The 15,496-nt window shown below is 41.1% G+C and overlaps 2 protein-coding genes across 2 annotated transcripts; both read left to right on the top strand.

Moving 5' to 3' along the window:
• Positions 1 to 4,376: 4,376 nt before the first annotated feature.
• LOC307120187 (granzyme-like protein 1) lies at positions 4,377 to 6,570 on the top strand (the record flags this gene model as incomplete). Its single annotated transcript, XM_079807073.1, has 5 exons — positions 4,377 to 4,419; positions 4,514 to 4,664; positions 4,996 to 5,128; positions 6,079 to 6,330; positions 6,409 to 6,570. The coding sequence occupies exons 2-5, from the start codon at positions 4,573 to 4,575 to the stop codon at positions 6,568 to 6,570; spliced, it is 639 nt and encodes a 212-aa protein (XP_079663199.1). The 5' UTR covers positions 4,377 to 4,419; positions 4,514 to 4,572.
• Positions 6,571 to 11,449: 4,879 nt separating this feature from the next.
• Positions 11,450 to 13,729, top strand: LOC307120432 (granzyme B-like). Its single transcript, XM_079807462.1, has 5 exons — positions 11,450 to 11,515; positions 11,597 to 11,747; positions 11,840 to 11,978; positions 12,535 to 12,804; positions 12,908 to 13,729. Exons 1-5 carry the CDS (start codon positions 11,458 to 11,460, stop codon positions 13,052 to 13,054), a joined length of 765 nt encoding a protein of 254 aa, XP_079663588.1. The 5' UTR covers positions 11,450 to 11,457; the 3' UTR covers positions 13,055 to 13,729.
• The last annotated feature ends 1,767 nt before the right edge of the window (positions 13,730 to 15,496 follow it).

Here is a 15,496-nt window from a genome sequence, read left to right as displayed (position 1 = left end):
GCTGCATACCTCGGTTGTAACGAGTGGTTATTTCAGTCAAAGTTGCTCTTCTATCAGCTTGAATCAGTCGGCCCATTCTCCTCTGAACTCTAGCATCAACAAGGCATTTTTGCCCACAGGACTGCCGCATACTGGATGTTTTTCCCTTTTCACACCATTCTTTGTAAACCCTAGAAATGGTTGTGCGTGAAAATCCCAGTAACTGAGCAGATTGTGAAATGCTCAGACCGGCCCGTCTGGCACCAACAACCATGCCACCCTCAAAATTGCTTAAATCACCTTTCTTTCCCATTCTAACATTCAGTTTGGAGTTCAGGAGATTGTCTTGACCAGGACCACACCCCTCAATGCATTGAAGCAAGTACCATGTGATTGGTTGATTAGATAATTGCATTAATGAGAAATTGAACAGGTGTTCCTAATAATCCTTTAGGTGTGTGTATGTTACAGGGCATATTTCCTTACGTTTCGCTGGTTTATGCTACAGATTTCACTAATTTTAAGCCTTTTATGGCTTTATTTCTGTAAAACTTTTTTCTCAGCTCTCCCTTATAAGAGGGGCCGCTGTAAGCGCATTCACACACGCTGCATTCCTAAGTGCGAACCATCACGACAAGCTGTTCGTCCGACTATATTGAGTAATTTTTACATAAAAACAGCTTTTATTTCTCACATATTTCTCTCTTTTTGCCTCAAGTCCTTCATGAAGAAGGTATTGTGTACACTGAGAAAAATGCACCTAACCACCATATTGCTACGATCAGTGACAGGTTTCTAAGAGGCAGTGCAGAAACGAGACAGGGGGCGATAAGCCCGCCCTTGTGCCGTAGCACATGACAGGAAGAGAAGTTGTTTCGATGGGGGAGGGAAAAAGTTAACGTATTTGATTAGAGATTATAAGGGTAAATTCATTTTTAAAAATTAATGAAGTAATTCAGAAATGCTAAGCTATTCATAAAATTTAAACAATGTTTTATTCCAATTCAAGAGCGGAACTAGACAGAATAAATAAAAATCACTCCTCCAGCACAACGATTAGGCATGTTTTCTTTTAAAATGAGCCAAAAAGAGATTAAATGCCCATGAGAGGGATGCAATACTAATGCAATACTAGACATTGCCGTTAAGGCATGACCATCGGACAGTGAAATGGTCATTGGGTCAGACAAAGGTGGCAAAGAAAAGACACATTAACTGCCGAAGAATTAAGTATTAAGTGTGAAACCCTCAGGAACGCCACCATTTTCCAGAACTGCAACCTACCTGGAGTCTCCAGGAGTGCAAGGTGTCAGTATCTCAGGGTGCTTTCACACTAGCAGTTTTGGTGCGCACCCGGGTTCGATTGATGTCAGAGTTTGGTTCATTTGGATGATGTGAATGCTGTCTTCCGAACTCGGGTGAGAACCTGTGAACCATACACGAGTCCGCTTAAGGTGCTTTCACACCTGCCTCATTTCGTTCGGTTGAATCGTACTAGAGTTTGTTTTTCCCTTTGGTGCGGTTCGTTTGGTCAGGTGTATCGCACTCCGTTGCGCACCAAAAGCGGACCAAACAAGCGTATCGAGACCTCCTTGAAGAGGTGGTCTCGGTGCGCTTTCAAATGAACTCTGGAGCGGTTCGTTTGTGGTGAGAACGTGATCCGACCTCGAACAGACCCAACTGCAAAAAGTACTGATCATTTTTGGACTAAACCAGCTGCGGTAGTCAGCTGCGCTGTGCATTATGTGATGAGGAAGTGTTTGTTGACAGTTTGCACTTTAGCATGGCAGCTCGCGGACAAACTTGGAGTAGTGAGGAGGTGCGGAGCAATTTGGTCTGATGACCATATTAGGTCTCAACTTTCAAAAAACTCACAAGAACAGCGCGATCTTCGCTTGATCTTCGTTTGCAGTGCATTAGAACGTTGTTTTCAAGCCACATCCGCACTTCATTATAGAAATGTATTGTTTGCATATTGTGGTGTATACAAAAAAATCTAATAGACAAAACCAGCCCGTGCAGTCGCAGTTTAGGAAATACGCCATGGCCAATGAGTGATGTGGATGTTGTCATGTGACTGCATTTTGGTTAGTTTCAACTGGTTCGGACCAAAGCAATCAGTGCGGTGTGAAAAGGAACCAAAAAAGCTGAAAAATGCTACAATGTATAATTGTTTGCCCTTGGTTTGGAACAAATGAATCGAACTAGAGATGTGAAAGCACCCTTAAAAAGGGTGGTCTGGGGTCCGGTTCATGTGAACTCCGGTACGGTTCGCTGCTGATGTGAACGCAATCGTACTAAATCGTGGAAGTGAACCGCTATTAATGACGTATTAATGATGTTTCACTAATTTTCCTGGCGAGCGTGGCTGACTTACTGCAAGAGAGCTGTAGATCTCATTTCTGTTCGCCTTCAGCGTTCTTTAGAGCATTTGCAGTACATTCGTGGCAGATAGACGCAAGTGCCATTATGTAGTGAAGCTTTGGAAACAAACCAACAGTTCAAAAACAAAAATATAAAAGTGAGGTGAGCAACGATATGCATTTTCCCACCTTCACGCTCGCTGTCGTTACTAAACAACGGGGTAAACAGCTGCTGCTTTGATGATGCAAACGCACCACGGTTCAGACCCAAATAATATAATATGAACACAGTCCAGCGGGAGCAAGGCAATCAAACTCGGGTTCGGTCCAGGCAATCGAACCAAGTGTGAAAGCACGATCTCAGAGACTTAAAGGGTTAGTTCACCCAAAAATGAAAATTCTGTCATTAATTACTCACCCTCATGTCGTTCGACACCCGTAAGACCTCCGTTCATATTCGGAACACAAATGAAGATATTTTTGTTGAAAGCTGATGGCTGAGAAAGGCTTCAGATAGGCCTCCATTGGCATTCAGTACATTTATACTCCCAAGGCACTTAAAACGTCGTTACAAAGTCCATCTCACCACAGTGGCTCTACAATAATCTTACGATGCGACGACAATAGTTTTTGTGCGCAAAAAAAAATCAAAATAACACCTTTATCCAACTTGTTATTGTCTTCCGTGTGTGCCTCCACGACGCATGCGCGAGAATATGACGTAGCGCCAGCGTTCGGGAATCCATGAAATGCACACTTTAGTCCCATTTTGAGAACTACGCCGAGACATAAAGCACGATCAATGTAGAATCCAACAGCTTAAACACGCGCGTCTTCCTCTGCTTGTAAACAAATCGCTTCTGGGTCATGTGTCCGAATGCCGGATCTGCGTCATATTCTCGCCCATGCGTCGTGGAGGCACACACGGAAGACAATAACAAGTTGGATAAAGGTGTTATTTTGATTTTTTTGGCGCACAAAAACTATTGTCGTCGCATCGTAAGATTATTGTAGAGCCACTGTGGTGAGATGGACTTTGTAACAACGTTTTAAGTGCCTTGTATGGGTCTTGGGAGTATAAATGTACTGAATGCCAATGAAGGCCTATCTGTAGCCTTTCTCAGCCATCAGCTTTCAACAAAAATATCTTCATTTGTGTTCCGAATATGAACGGAGGTCTTACGGGTGCCGAACGACATGAGGGTGAGTAATTAATGACAGAATTTTCATTTTTGGGTGAACTAACCCTTTAAGGTAAGACTTAAGGACTTTTAGGTAAAGAATACTAAAAAATGACCCCCACTCAATAAGAATCACATGTTGAAGTGTTGTAAAATACATGAAGATGTTTTTGGCTTTATAGACAGATAGGTTGAGAGTGACTCTTGAAGGACCAGCACCACATCCTCTTGTACCACTGTTTGAAGAAAATTATCTCTGCAAAACGGACTTCAGGATAGGAGATGGACTAAAAATGTAGACAAACCTACCAAGACTTATCGAATGTCAGGTTTTCTTTATTGCGATCATAATATTTATCAATTTACTCATTTGAGTTCTGACATCAACATGTTTAAATGCTTCTGTCGCCCGGTCATCATCTGATTGGTTGCTGTCACTCTTTTGATGCTGGTGATTGGATATTGTGAAGTGGCAGATGCCACCTGACAGATTGTCTGGCAGCTTGTCTTCCAGCTTTGTTTCTGAACCCCCTCTTAAAAGTTTTGCAAGTCATAGAGTTCTAACCACAAATAATGAGTCAATTTTCCTAAGCTCTCAACTGATTTCTCACATCTAACATAATTTACAGGAAATATTAGACATGGGGTAGATTCATTTACTCCTATCAAGAACTCAAACATAACACCTATCTTTTCCACTTCATTGCAAAGTGAGACCTACATGAAGCTGTGAAAGAGGAAGTATGAGCACTACTAGGGGGCTAAACCAGCCCACTTTACATTAAATACCACCATCGACACTGAAGAGAACTTCAGCACTCCAGAGAAACCCCAGAACAGCATCATGATCTCTGTGCTTTTGCTAGTCACCCTGCTACCATATCTGACCCTTGCAGGTAAGTCCGATAGAAAATTACAGACTGTTGTATTATGTTTTATACTATTATGTGTTCTTCTCATGTACCCAGCCGAAACTTATTTCCCTCTCAGCATCTGTGAAAGTGGGTATAGTGAACGGCACAGAAGCCAAACCTCATTCAAGACCCTACATGGTTTCTATACAAAGAAAGAACCAACACATATGCGGTGGCTTCCTTGTGTCTGAACAGTTTGTCATGACGGCTGCACACTGCTTTACAGAGTAAGTTTTTTTGTTCCGTTAGAATTTCATTGTGAGTCCCAGACTGCTGCAAAGGGGTCTTCACTTGGCGTGACTACTTTCAGAATGACACATACTATGATAGTACCATACCAAGTGGGTAGACGACTTCTAGGGAGTCAGCCAATTATTGACCCAAACCAAAGTTACCAAGCTAAAGTTGAGCTAAAAATGTGTGGCTTTGCAATGGGAGCATCATAACAAAGAGTGTTATCACAATAATATGGTTGTAAATGCATATTGTTATGGGTCAAGCCTAAAATGCAAAACTCTCTCTTTTTTTTAATGCATGTTTTCGTTCTTGTCTTGACAGAGGTGAGAAGCTGACAGTTGTGGTTGGAGCTCATGATCACAATAATGGGTCTAGCCGCATGGATGTCAAGTTCTACCACATCTACCCTGGGTACGAATCTAAAGGTCTGCTAAATGACATCATGCTACTTCAGGTATGACTCAGCAAGGTTTTGCAGGCAAACTATAAGAAACAATTGTATTCTTAACTATATGCTATACAGATTTTCAAAGAAGAGGAAAAAATACTGAAAGTCCTATACCCTTTAGGCTTCGTTCACATTGCACAGAAATCTGATTTGGTTTCAAATCTGATTTTCAGGACAAACCACATATGGATGTGGTTTGTATTGGGATTGTAAATAACATTGATTTTAAGTTTAGTTTTTTCAAATTACAAAATAAAAAGTCATTTGAGATAATTTGAGAATAAGCAGATATACATAGGCAGCAAACTGAATAATTAAATAGTATAAATCCTTTAGTACTTGTATTTCTTTATACAACTAAATAAAAAAAACATATACATTGATGAGCCAAAACATTATCACCACTCACAGGTGAAGTAAAAAATGTTGATCATCTCCTATGATCACATGTCAAGGTCTGGGTTGACTAAGCAAACAATCAGTTCTAGTTATCAATGTGTTGGATGAAGGAGAAATGGGCAGGAATAATGGAACATGATGAAGAGTTCAAGTTGTCGCCATGGCCTCCAAATTCACCAGATCTCAATCCAATTGAGCATCTGTAGGATGTGCCGAACCAACAAGTACAATCCACTGCAGCTCCTCCTTGCAACTTACAGGACTGAAGGATCTGTTGCTAACATCTTGGTACCAGATGCCACAGGACACCCTTTTCAGGGGTCTTGTAGAGTCCATGCCTTGGCGGTTCGGTGCTGCTGCTTTGGCAGCACGCACCAACAGCATACTGTAGGCAGGTGGTGATAATATTTTGGCTTATTGGTGTATGTAGCAATTATAAAGTACTAGAATACATATTATTCCCATCCTTATAAGTAAAATAATTTGGTTACGTTTGTCATCTAATTTATATTAATTTTGAAAATGATCAGCATTAATGATTTAATTATTTGTTGTAGCTACATGTAAAGGTCAAAAAGAGCTACAGAGTCAACTGGATCTCCATACCAGACAAAGACAAGGACATCAAGGCCAAGACCAAATGCAGTGTTGCAGGATGGGGGAAAATAACCACCAATGGTAGAGCAAGTGCTAAACTTAGGGAAGTTGATGTCACAATCATTGATAAAAAAGCATGTCAGAAGTACTGGAAGAATTTATACTCCACCTCAAGGATGGTGTGTGCAAGTGGTCATGGAGGATTTTGCCAGGTAAAAAGTATATTCTGACTAATCACAAATAGCAGTTCAATTTTATTCACAGCTCAGGTAACTTTCTCCATTTTTCAGGGTGATTCTGGAGGACCCCTGGTGTGCAACAAAGTTGCAGTTGGCATCGTTTCATTCAATCAGAAAAACAACTGTGACTCACCTACATTACCAAATGTCTACACCAAGATTTCCAAATTTCTGCCTTGGATAAAATGTATTTTGGGAGGTGTGAAGCAATAACTTGATTAATAAACATTTGATTTTCTAACAACACTCTGTTGATTGTAAGTGTGGATTTTTGGAGATCATTTTAGAATTTGACATCTTGATCGATTTGTCAGATGTGACAAACACCAAACCCTTTTCAGTGGAAAGATGGTTTCGACCCTTCTCAGCAGGCTTGGTTTCCTGTGGGGGGTCGATCTCATCGCATGTGGTCAGACACCCTGTGAGAAACACTCTAGTTTATCTGATGACTGTGCAAAGATATGAAACTCACCACAGATTATAAAAGTTATATTCTTACTGGAAGAACCTGAAAATGTGCATGTCAGCTCATACCTATTATGAGCATTACATTGTCATGGAGAAAACTGAGGACATTCTTTTAAAATAAAACTGTTTCCACACAGGTTTCTCAGAACATCCTCCTCATCTGCCATTGGTCAAACAGCCACGCCCCAAACTCACACCATTGGCTGAACTGTTGCTATGTCAGGCTGGTCAGGATTTTCAAAGCAATTGAATTTTTTTAAGTCAACTAAAATGTGTTATTTATAGCCTTAAAGGGAAAGTTCCCCCAAAAATGTCATAATTTACTCACTTTCACTTTTTTTCCATACAATGAACAATGTTAGTGTGTTCCAATATTGTTTTGGACTGCACTGACTTTCATTGTATGACCAAAAATGGTTCAAAGATTTCTCAATATCTTTATTGTGTTCCACATGAAAAAACAACAACAACATAATGGTGAATAAATTATGACAGAATTTTCATTGTTTGGGTAAATGATCCCTTTAAGCTGGGAATCCATGTAAAAGGCAAATTTTCCAACTCCCCTAGAGTTAAACAGTTGAGTTTTACCGTTTTCGAATCCATTCAGCCAATCTCCGGGTCTGCCGGTAGCACTTTTAGCATAGCTTAGCATAGATCATTGAATCTGATTAGACCGTTAGCATCTCGCTCAAAAATGACCAAAGACTTTCAATATTTTTCCTATTTAAAACTTGACTCTTCAGTAGTTACATCGTGTACTAAGACAGACGGAAAATGAAAAGTTGTGATTTTCTAGGCCGATATGTCTAGGAACTATACTCTCATTCCTGCATAATAATCAAGGAACTTTACTGCCCTACCATGGTTGCAGCAGGCGCAATGATATTACGCAGCGCCTGAAAATAGTCCCCAGTTGTCACGTTGGTTATGTTGATGGAAGTTAGCCTATTTTCAAGCGCTACAAGTTTTAAATAGGAAAAATATCGAAAGTCTTTGGTAATTTTTGTGCGAGATGCTAACGGTCTAATCAGATTTAATGATCTATGCTAAGCTAGGCTAAAAGTGCTACAGCCAGACCCAGAGATCGGCTGAATGGATTCGAAAACGGTAAAACTCAACTGTTTAACTCTAGGGGAGTTGGAAAAAGAGCCTATTTTCAAAAAAGTGTTCCTTTAACATACATAACAATTTACAGTTTAAAAAATAACAGAAGAAACATCCAGGAAATGTGTGGGGTGTCTGTGCTGTGAACAGATGCTTGCTCATTTACCAAAAAGGCAGTGACACTTTGCACATAAAGGCACAATGAAGTGCTTCACTATGAATTTGCTCGCCACAGCTGTGATCACACTTCACATCAGGTAGATTCTTTCATTAGTAATCATTGACCGTTACACACACATTGCAACAGTGCCATTAAAAAGAGACTATTTTTTGAGTTGATAGTTATTTTGGCTCAAATTCTTGTTTTTTCTCCTCCATTGTTGTGGTTGGAGATTACATAATAAACGGGGGGAAAAAGCTTAAAAATTCTTAAATGGTATCACAATATGTGACCCTGGACCACAAAACCAAGTCGCATGGGTATATTTGTGACAATAGCCAACACTACATTGTACGGGTCAAAATGATCGTGTAACGCGGTATCCACTGGAGGCAAGTTGAAGGACCCAAGTGCAGTTTATTTACAATAAAACATAAATCTCAACATAAAACAAAGACTTGACTAGATCCAAACATAAAACAAAGACTTGACTTGGCTTGACTTGACTTGGCTTGACTTGACTTGACTTGACTTGACTTGACTTGACAATAACGAAACTCACCAACAGCGGGTTACAACATTCAATACTTGACAAAGACACATGGCAAACATGAGGGCTTAAATACACACACAGACTAATGACAAGACAAGTGACACCTGTGAACAGTGATGAGACAATGAACCAATGACATGACAACACATGAGGGCATGGGAATCACGTGACAAGACCAGGAAGTGCACGACAAGACTGTGAACATGACAAACTCAAACATAACCATGAACATAATAAACTGAAAACAGAACCAAGAACAATGAACAATGAACATGAACCAACACCAAAACACCCTGTGACAGATCCCCCCCTCTATGGGCGGCCCCTGACGCCCAAACAATACCATAACACCCATGGCCTAACCGAGAGTCTTAACAAAAAGTCTTGGGGGGCGGTCTTGGGGGAGGGATGGTGGGCCAGGCCCGTGCAGGGGCACCGGACCCAGACATGACCTGGACGGGCCTGGGAGCGTGGGCGGACCTGGACCCTGTGGCGTGGGCGGACCAGGACCCTGTGGCGTGGGCGGACCTGGACCCTGTGGCGTGGGCGGACCTGGACCCTGTGGCGTGGGCGGACCTGGACCCTGTGGCGTGGGCGGACCTGGACCCTGTGGCGTGGGCGGACCTGGACCCTGTGGCGTGGGCGGACCTGGACCCTGTGGCGTGGGCGGACCTGGACCCTGTGGCGTGGGCGGACCTGGACCCTGTGGCGTGGGCGGACCTGGACCCTGAGGCTTGGGCGGACCTGGACCCTGAGGCGTGGGCGGACCTGGACCCTGTGGCGTGGGAGGACCTGGACCCTGTGGCGTGGGAGGACCTGGACCCTCAGGCGTGGGAGGACCTGGACCCTGTGGCGTGGGAGGACCTGGACCCTCAGGCGTGGGAGGGCATGGCGGCAACGGCAGTTCATCAGGCCATGGCGGTAACGGCAGTTCATCAGGCCATGGCGGTAATGGCGGTTCAGGGGGCCACAGAGGCGGGGCCTTCATGGCCTCCATGTACCCCTTGCCCCCCCCCCCCCCCCCCCCCCCCCCCCCCCAAAAAATTTTCTTGGGCGGGACAGCGGGGCCGTGGGCTGGAGCCTGGACGGGGCCGTGGGCTGGAGCCTGGACGGGGCCTTGGGCTGGAGCCTGGACGGGGCCTTGGGCTGGAGCCTGGACGGGGCCTTGGGCTGGAGCCTGGACGGGGCCTTGGGCTGGAGCCTGGACGGGGCCTTGGGCTGGAGCCTGGACGGGGACTTGGGCTGGAGCCTGGACGGGGACTTGGGCTGGAGCCTGGACGGGGACCTCCCACCTCCACCCGAAATGCAGAATCACTGACAACATTCAAAAGACAACTGAAAACTCTTCCGTGAGCACTTAACCTCATCTTAAAAATAAATAATAAAAAAAACGTTATTTTCCTCTTTCTTCCTCTTTTCCCTCCCTACTCTAGCTTGTGCTACACTGAGTAGTGTACAAAACGTAGTATTTCAAGCACTTTTTGTGTTTCTTCGTCTCTTCATGATGCTTCACTTCCTGTACTCCTCAGTTGTAAGTCGCTTTGGACAAAAGCGTCTGCTAAATGCATAAATGTAAATGTAGATGGACTTTTTTAACGACGACTTTAGTACCTTTTATGGGTCCTGAGAGAGGAAATGTCAATGCTGCCAATGGAGGCCTTTCTGAGCCATCGGATTTCAACAAAAATATCTTAATTTGTGTTCCGAAGAAGAACAACGACATGAGGGTAAGTAATTAAAGGGATAGTTCACCCAAAAATGAAAATTAGCACATCATTTACTCACCCTCAAGTCATCCTAGGTGTATATGACATTCTTCTTTCAGACGAATAAAATCGGAGTTATATTACAAAATTCCAGGCTAATCCAAGCATTAGAATTGGTTTAATAGTTGCTCTGTTTTTGAAGTCCATAAAAAGTGCAGCTGCTCATCAAATAACATGCTCCACGCGGCTCTGGGGTGTTAATAAAGGCCTTTTGAAGCGAATCGATGCGTTTGTGTAAGAAAAATATCAATTCAATTTATGGAAAAATTGTTGAAAGTTCCCCTGTCGATCGAAAGACTAACGCGGCCAGGTCCGCTCGTCATGACGTCACGTACGCATCTTGAGTTTCACTTTCAACATTCAACACTTTTCCACGGAAGGCGGTTGGCCAAAAGTTTACTTGATAAAGTTTTAAATATGAATATTTTTCTTACACAAACGCATTGATTCGCTTTAGAAGGCCTTTATTAACACCCTGGAGCTGCGTGGAGCACGATATATTTGACAGCCAGATGCACTTTTTATGGACTTCAAAAACAGAGCAACTATAAATCCAATTCTAATGCTTGGATTAGCCTGGACTTTTGTAATATAACTCCGATTTTATTCGTCTGAAAGAAGAATGTCATATACACCAAGGATGACTTGTGGGTGAGTAAATTATGGGCTAATTTTCATTTTTGGGTGAACTATCCCTTTAATGACAGAATTTTCACGTTTGGGTGAACTAACCCTTTAAAGGGATAGTTCACCTAAAAATGAAATTTCTGTCAGCATTTGCTCACCCTAACCTGTATACATTTCTTTGTTCTGCTGAACACAAAGGGAGATATTTGGGAGAATGTTTGTAACCAAGCAGATCTCAGCCCCCATTGACCATAGTAGGGAAAAAATACTATTGTATTCAAGGAAAGCAAAACTTAATTGGAACACAAAAGGTAGCAAATTCAGCATTTTGCGTCATCTCTTTCTGTCAGGATGTCGTGTCATGTGGTGGAGCCATATATATATGACTGTGGTGGTCTCACCAGCAGCGTCTTTTCAAGATGACTGCAGCGTACAGCCTGTTCCTCTCAGTGGCTTTGACAAGCCTAACACTGACTGGTTAGTAAAATCATGCTTTACTGATAATACAATAACTGAATTGCTTCTGGTTAACTCAGACTTGCATCGTCTTTGATTTAGGTTCATTTGGAGCTGAAATACTCAATGGCAAAAAAGTTAAGAAGAACTCCATGCTTTACATGGCATCAGTTCAGATTGATGGAAAACACAAATGTGGAGGATTCCTGATCGACCCGAGCTACGTTCTGACGGCTGCACACTGTAATGAAAGGTAAGCCGCTGGTTAACCTATACTGTTAAACTGGGATATGTTTGGTGTTCAAGAAAACCATTCACTAATCTGCAATTGTGTTCATGTTAAAGAGGCAACATGACCGTGATCCTGGGCACCCACAACATCAGCCCACAGGCGACGAATCAGAAAATATATACAGTGCAACATAAACATAAGCACCCATCTTTCAAAAATGTGAAAACTGGCAATGACATCATGCTTCTGAAGGTACAATATTTCATAAGATTATGTATTGTATTATAAAATATAATATTAATAATGTATGTAATGTATTATAAAATATAATATTAATTATTATTAGGTTATAATTTAAATACAATTAAACAATTTAATTATAAACTTAATTGTAACAAAACATTCTAAAATAAAGTTAAAATATATTTTAAGAATGTATTTATTTTGTTTATATTAAAATAGATCTATAATATGTATTATTATTACATTGTAAAATTAAATACAAATATTTAATTATCAATTTATATTATTTAAAATGTAACAATACATATTTAACTATCCATTTATCATTTAATTATAAATTAAATAATATAAATGTGTATATATATATATATTTTTTTTAATAATATCAAATTGTATTATAAAGTAAATAATATAAAATATATTGTTTTAAATGTAATAATGACATTATATGATAATGACAATAAAAATAATAAATACATGAAATTATACATTTATATTTTAATAATAAAGTAAAAATTTGTAAAAAGAATAACACGTATGGCACTTTTCTTGTGTGAAACTCTAGCTGTCCAAGAAGCTGAAAACTGGCAGAGGTGTGAAAACCATCAAAATCCCAAACAAAATCCCAGACAAACCACTGAAGCCTAAATCCAAGTGTCAGGTTGCGGGATGGGGTAAAACCTTAAAGCATGATGTGGTGGAAGATCTGCTGGTGACAGACGTGTCGACTATCAACTTTACAACCTGCCAGAATATGTGGGACAAAGTGTCAGTGAAACTCCCCGACACAGTCCTGTGCACTGGGGGTTTCAAGACTAAAAGCGCCGCTTGTCAGGTACGTCTACAGCAATATTTTAGTGAAAGTTCATAATTTGCAAATCGATATTCTTCTGAACTCAAAAATGTGATTGTAATCAATATCAAACGTACTATTGCAGGCCGATTCGGGTGGGCCGCTAGTGTGCCGTGGGAAAGCGGTGGGCATCGTCTCTTCAGAACGCTGTGACCCAACTGTCCCCAATATTTACACTCAAATTTCAAAATACACAGTCTGGATCAAGAAGGTGATCAATGGAGGTGCCTGATGCCTTTGAAACGGAATTGTATTGTTGTTGTGTTGTGTTATCAGACGTCACTCAGTTTCATTTAGCTGTTTCTTAGATGGTCACAAAAATGCTTTTTTTTTTGTGGGGGGGGGGGTTGCTTCAGAAAGTGCATTTGCTGTTCTCATCATTCGTTGTGTTTCCTTAGGTTTAAAACAGATCTCTGCTTAACTAGGCCATGATGCACAAAACCCACAAACCCTGTGTTTTTTACCACGCACATACGTGTTCTCTTAATCTAACATGTTCTGATAACAACGTGTGCGGACACAAAAAAAAACTTTCAAAATGAGTCAAGACGTGCAGAAAGGAGTTCATCTTGACACAAATGCAGCATCACTCTGTGGTAAAGCTGAAAAGTGTTACTAAGAAACGCTTTTATGCGGTTAACAGATCATTTCCTAGATCAACTTTAGTCTTTAACAGATTCACGCAGAAGAACTACATCCATCCAAATATTAGCACATGGGCAAAACAAAAATAATGTGAAAAAATGGGTTTATACCATTATAATCTTCATGTCTTACATTTTACAAACTCTAATTGTTGTTCCTCAACTTAATGTGATTCCGTCCGATGTATACGAGTGTGAAAATGAAAAGTTTGCTAATTATGATTACACATTTATTACTGACCAAATAAATCGTTTTGCTAATGACTGAGTCTGTATTTTCACAATTACAAAATATGGGCATGCAGAAAAAAATACCTTAACATGTCAGTGCTTGTGTGTATATTATGGGTTACTTTAGAGAAATAATGCATTCATAAACATACATATCACTGAAAATGTTGGTCTGAAATACACATTTGAGATTTTATTTTCCTTCAATAGGTCACAAGGTCCTGGAACTTGTATTTTTTCTTTTAAACAAAAGGTCAGTGGAAGGAGGAGTTTAGCATTCAGAGAAGGTTGATTGACATATAGTTTAAAACTCATTTGTGTGATGTAAATTTTCTAGGAAGATAGGGTCGCAAATTTCGCCAAAATTACTGAATACAGTCGAGATGGCCAAGACCTCAAAAGTGGGACAGGCCAAAATCACCATGTAAAGAAGACATCTGCTGTGCTTAAAACTAGGTGCGATGTCATACTAGATGTTATACACCAATGAGCCAAAACATTATGACCTGATTTGCTGTTGGTCCTCTGCGTGCTGCCAAAACGGCACCGACCCGCTGAGGCATGGACAAGGCATCCTGTGGCATCGGGTACCAAGGCGTTAGAAGCAGTCCTGTAGGCTGCGAGGTGGGGCTGCCGAGGATTGAACTTGTTGGTTCAGCACATCCCACGGATGCTCAATTGGATTGAGATCTGGGGAATTTGGAGGCCATGGCAAACATTTTTTTTCTTTATCATGTTCCTGTGTGCAATACAATTTGGCATGTCAAAGTCACTCAGATCTTTATTCCTGCTCATTTCTCCTGCATCCAACACATTGATTATGAGAACTGATTGTTTGCTTACCGTCTAATTTACCCAAACCTTAATATGTGGCCTAGACGATAGGAGATGGTGAATGATATTCACTTCCCCTGTGACTGGTCGATATGTTTTGGCTCATCAGTGTATATTAAACATATCCAATAACTTCACAATAAAAAACATAGGATGTGCGCATCCTAGAAAGTAATGGGACCCTATTCATGAAAAATGGCATGTTATTACAACGCCCATGGACCGTTGGCTGAACGTCTGATGCATATGCCACACTTTTTTGGAACCACTTCAGGATTTTCAAAGTCGTCATCTGATTGGTTGAATGCATGTCCGTGAGACGTGTGTTGCATTTTTTAACTGTCCACCTAGAAACAAATGCCATGACACCATCGTGTTTACAACTGTGACAATGAACGCTTACCAGGATAAACTAAACACTGGATATGTGAAGTTCGCGGCTCTATTGTTGCAGTAAACTTGCAAACGTTCTAGAATGAATCATTTATAGATGCGCGCCGGTCTGTTATTGCAGGGACATCGACTTTACATTTTCACGCCCCTAAACATGACGTGTTACATGTCAGTCAAACGTCCTCTTGAGCGGTCCATGACCAATGAAAGCTGCGAAAGAGTCCAGACCTTCTGCGGTCAGTCTGAAAGTCTGGCTAGTTAGACTAGGTCTAGCCTAGCCTGAAAAATACGCTTTTTTAACGCTATTTGAGCTTATGAAACAACATCTGTATGAGAGTTTGTGCCAGATTCTGTTGCTGATTTAAAATTGTATTTACTTGTGAGGTTGGCAAGCAAAAGATTTTCAAGATTTCCCCCATTCAAATATATAGGACTTGGTCTTGGATGGCACAGAGGCATTGCAAATGGCCGCTGATGGAATAGACTTCCATTGAAAGGGAATCTGTGGTTTCTCCCCGTTTGAAAAACTCCAAATCGCAAATCAATCAGCGATATGCAGATTCAAGTAGCTT

This window comes from Gobio gobio, assembly GCF_949357685.1.
Source record: "Gobio gobio genome assembly, chromosome: 24".
Taxonomy (NCBI): Eukaryota; Metazoa; Chordata; class Actinopteri; order Cypriniformes; family Gobionidae; genus Gobio; species Gobio gobio.
Note: the sequence above shows the minus strand (reverse complement) of the source record. Positions and strands in the feature narration are given on the sequence as shown.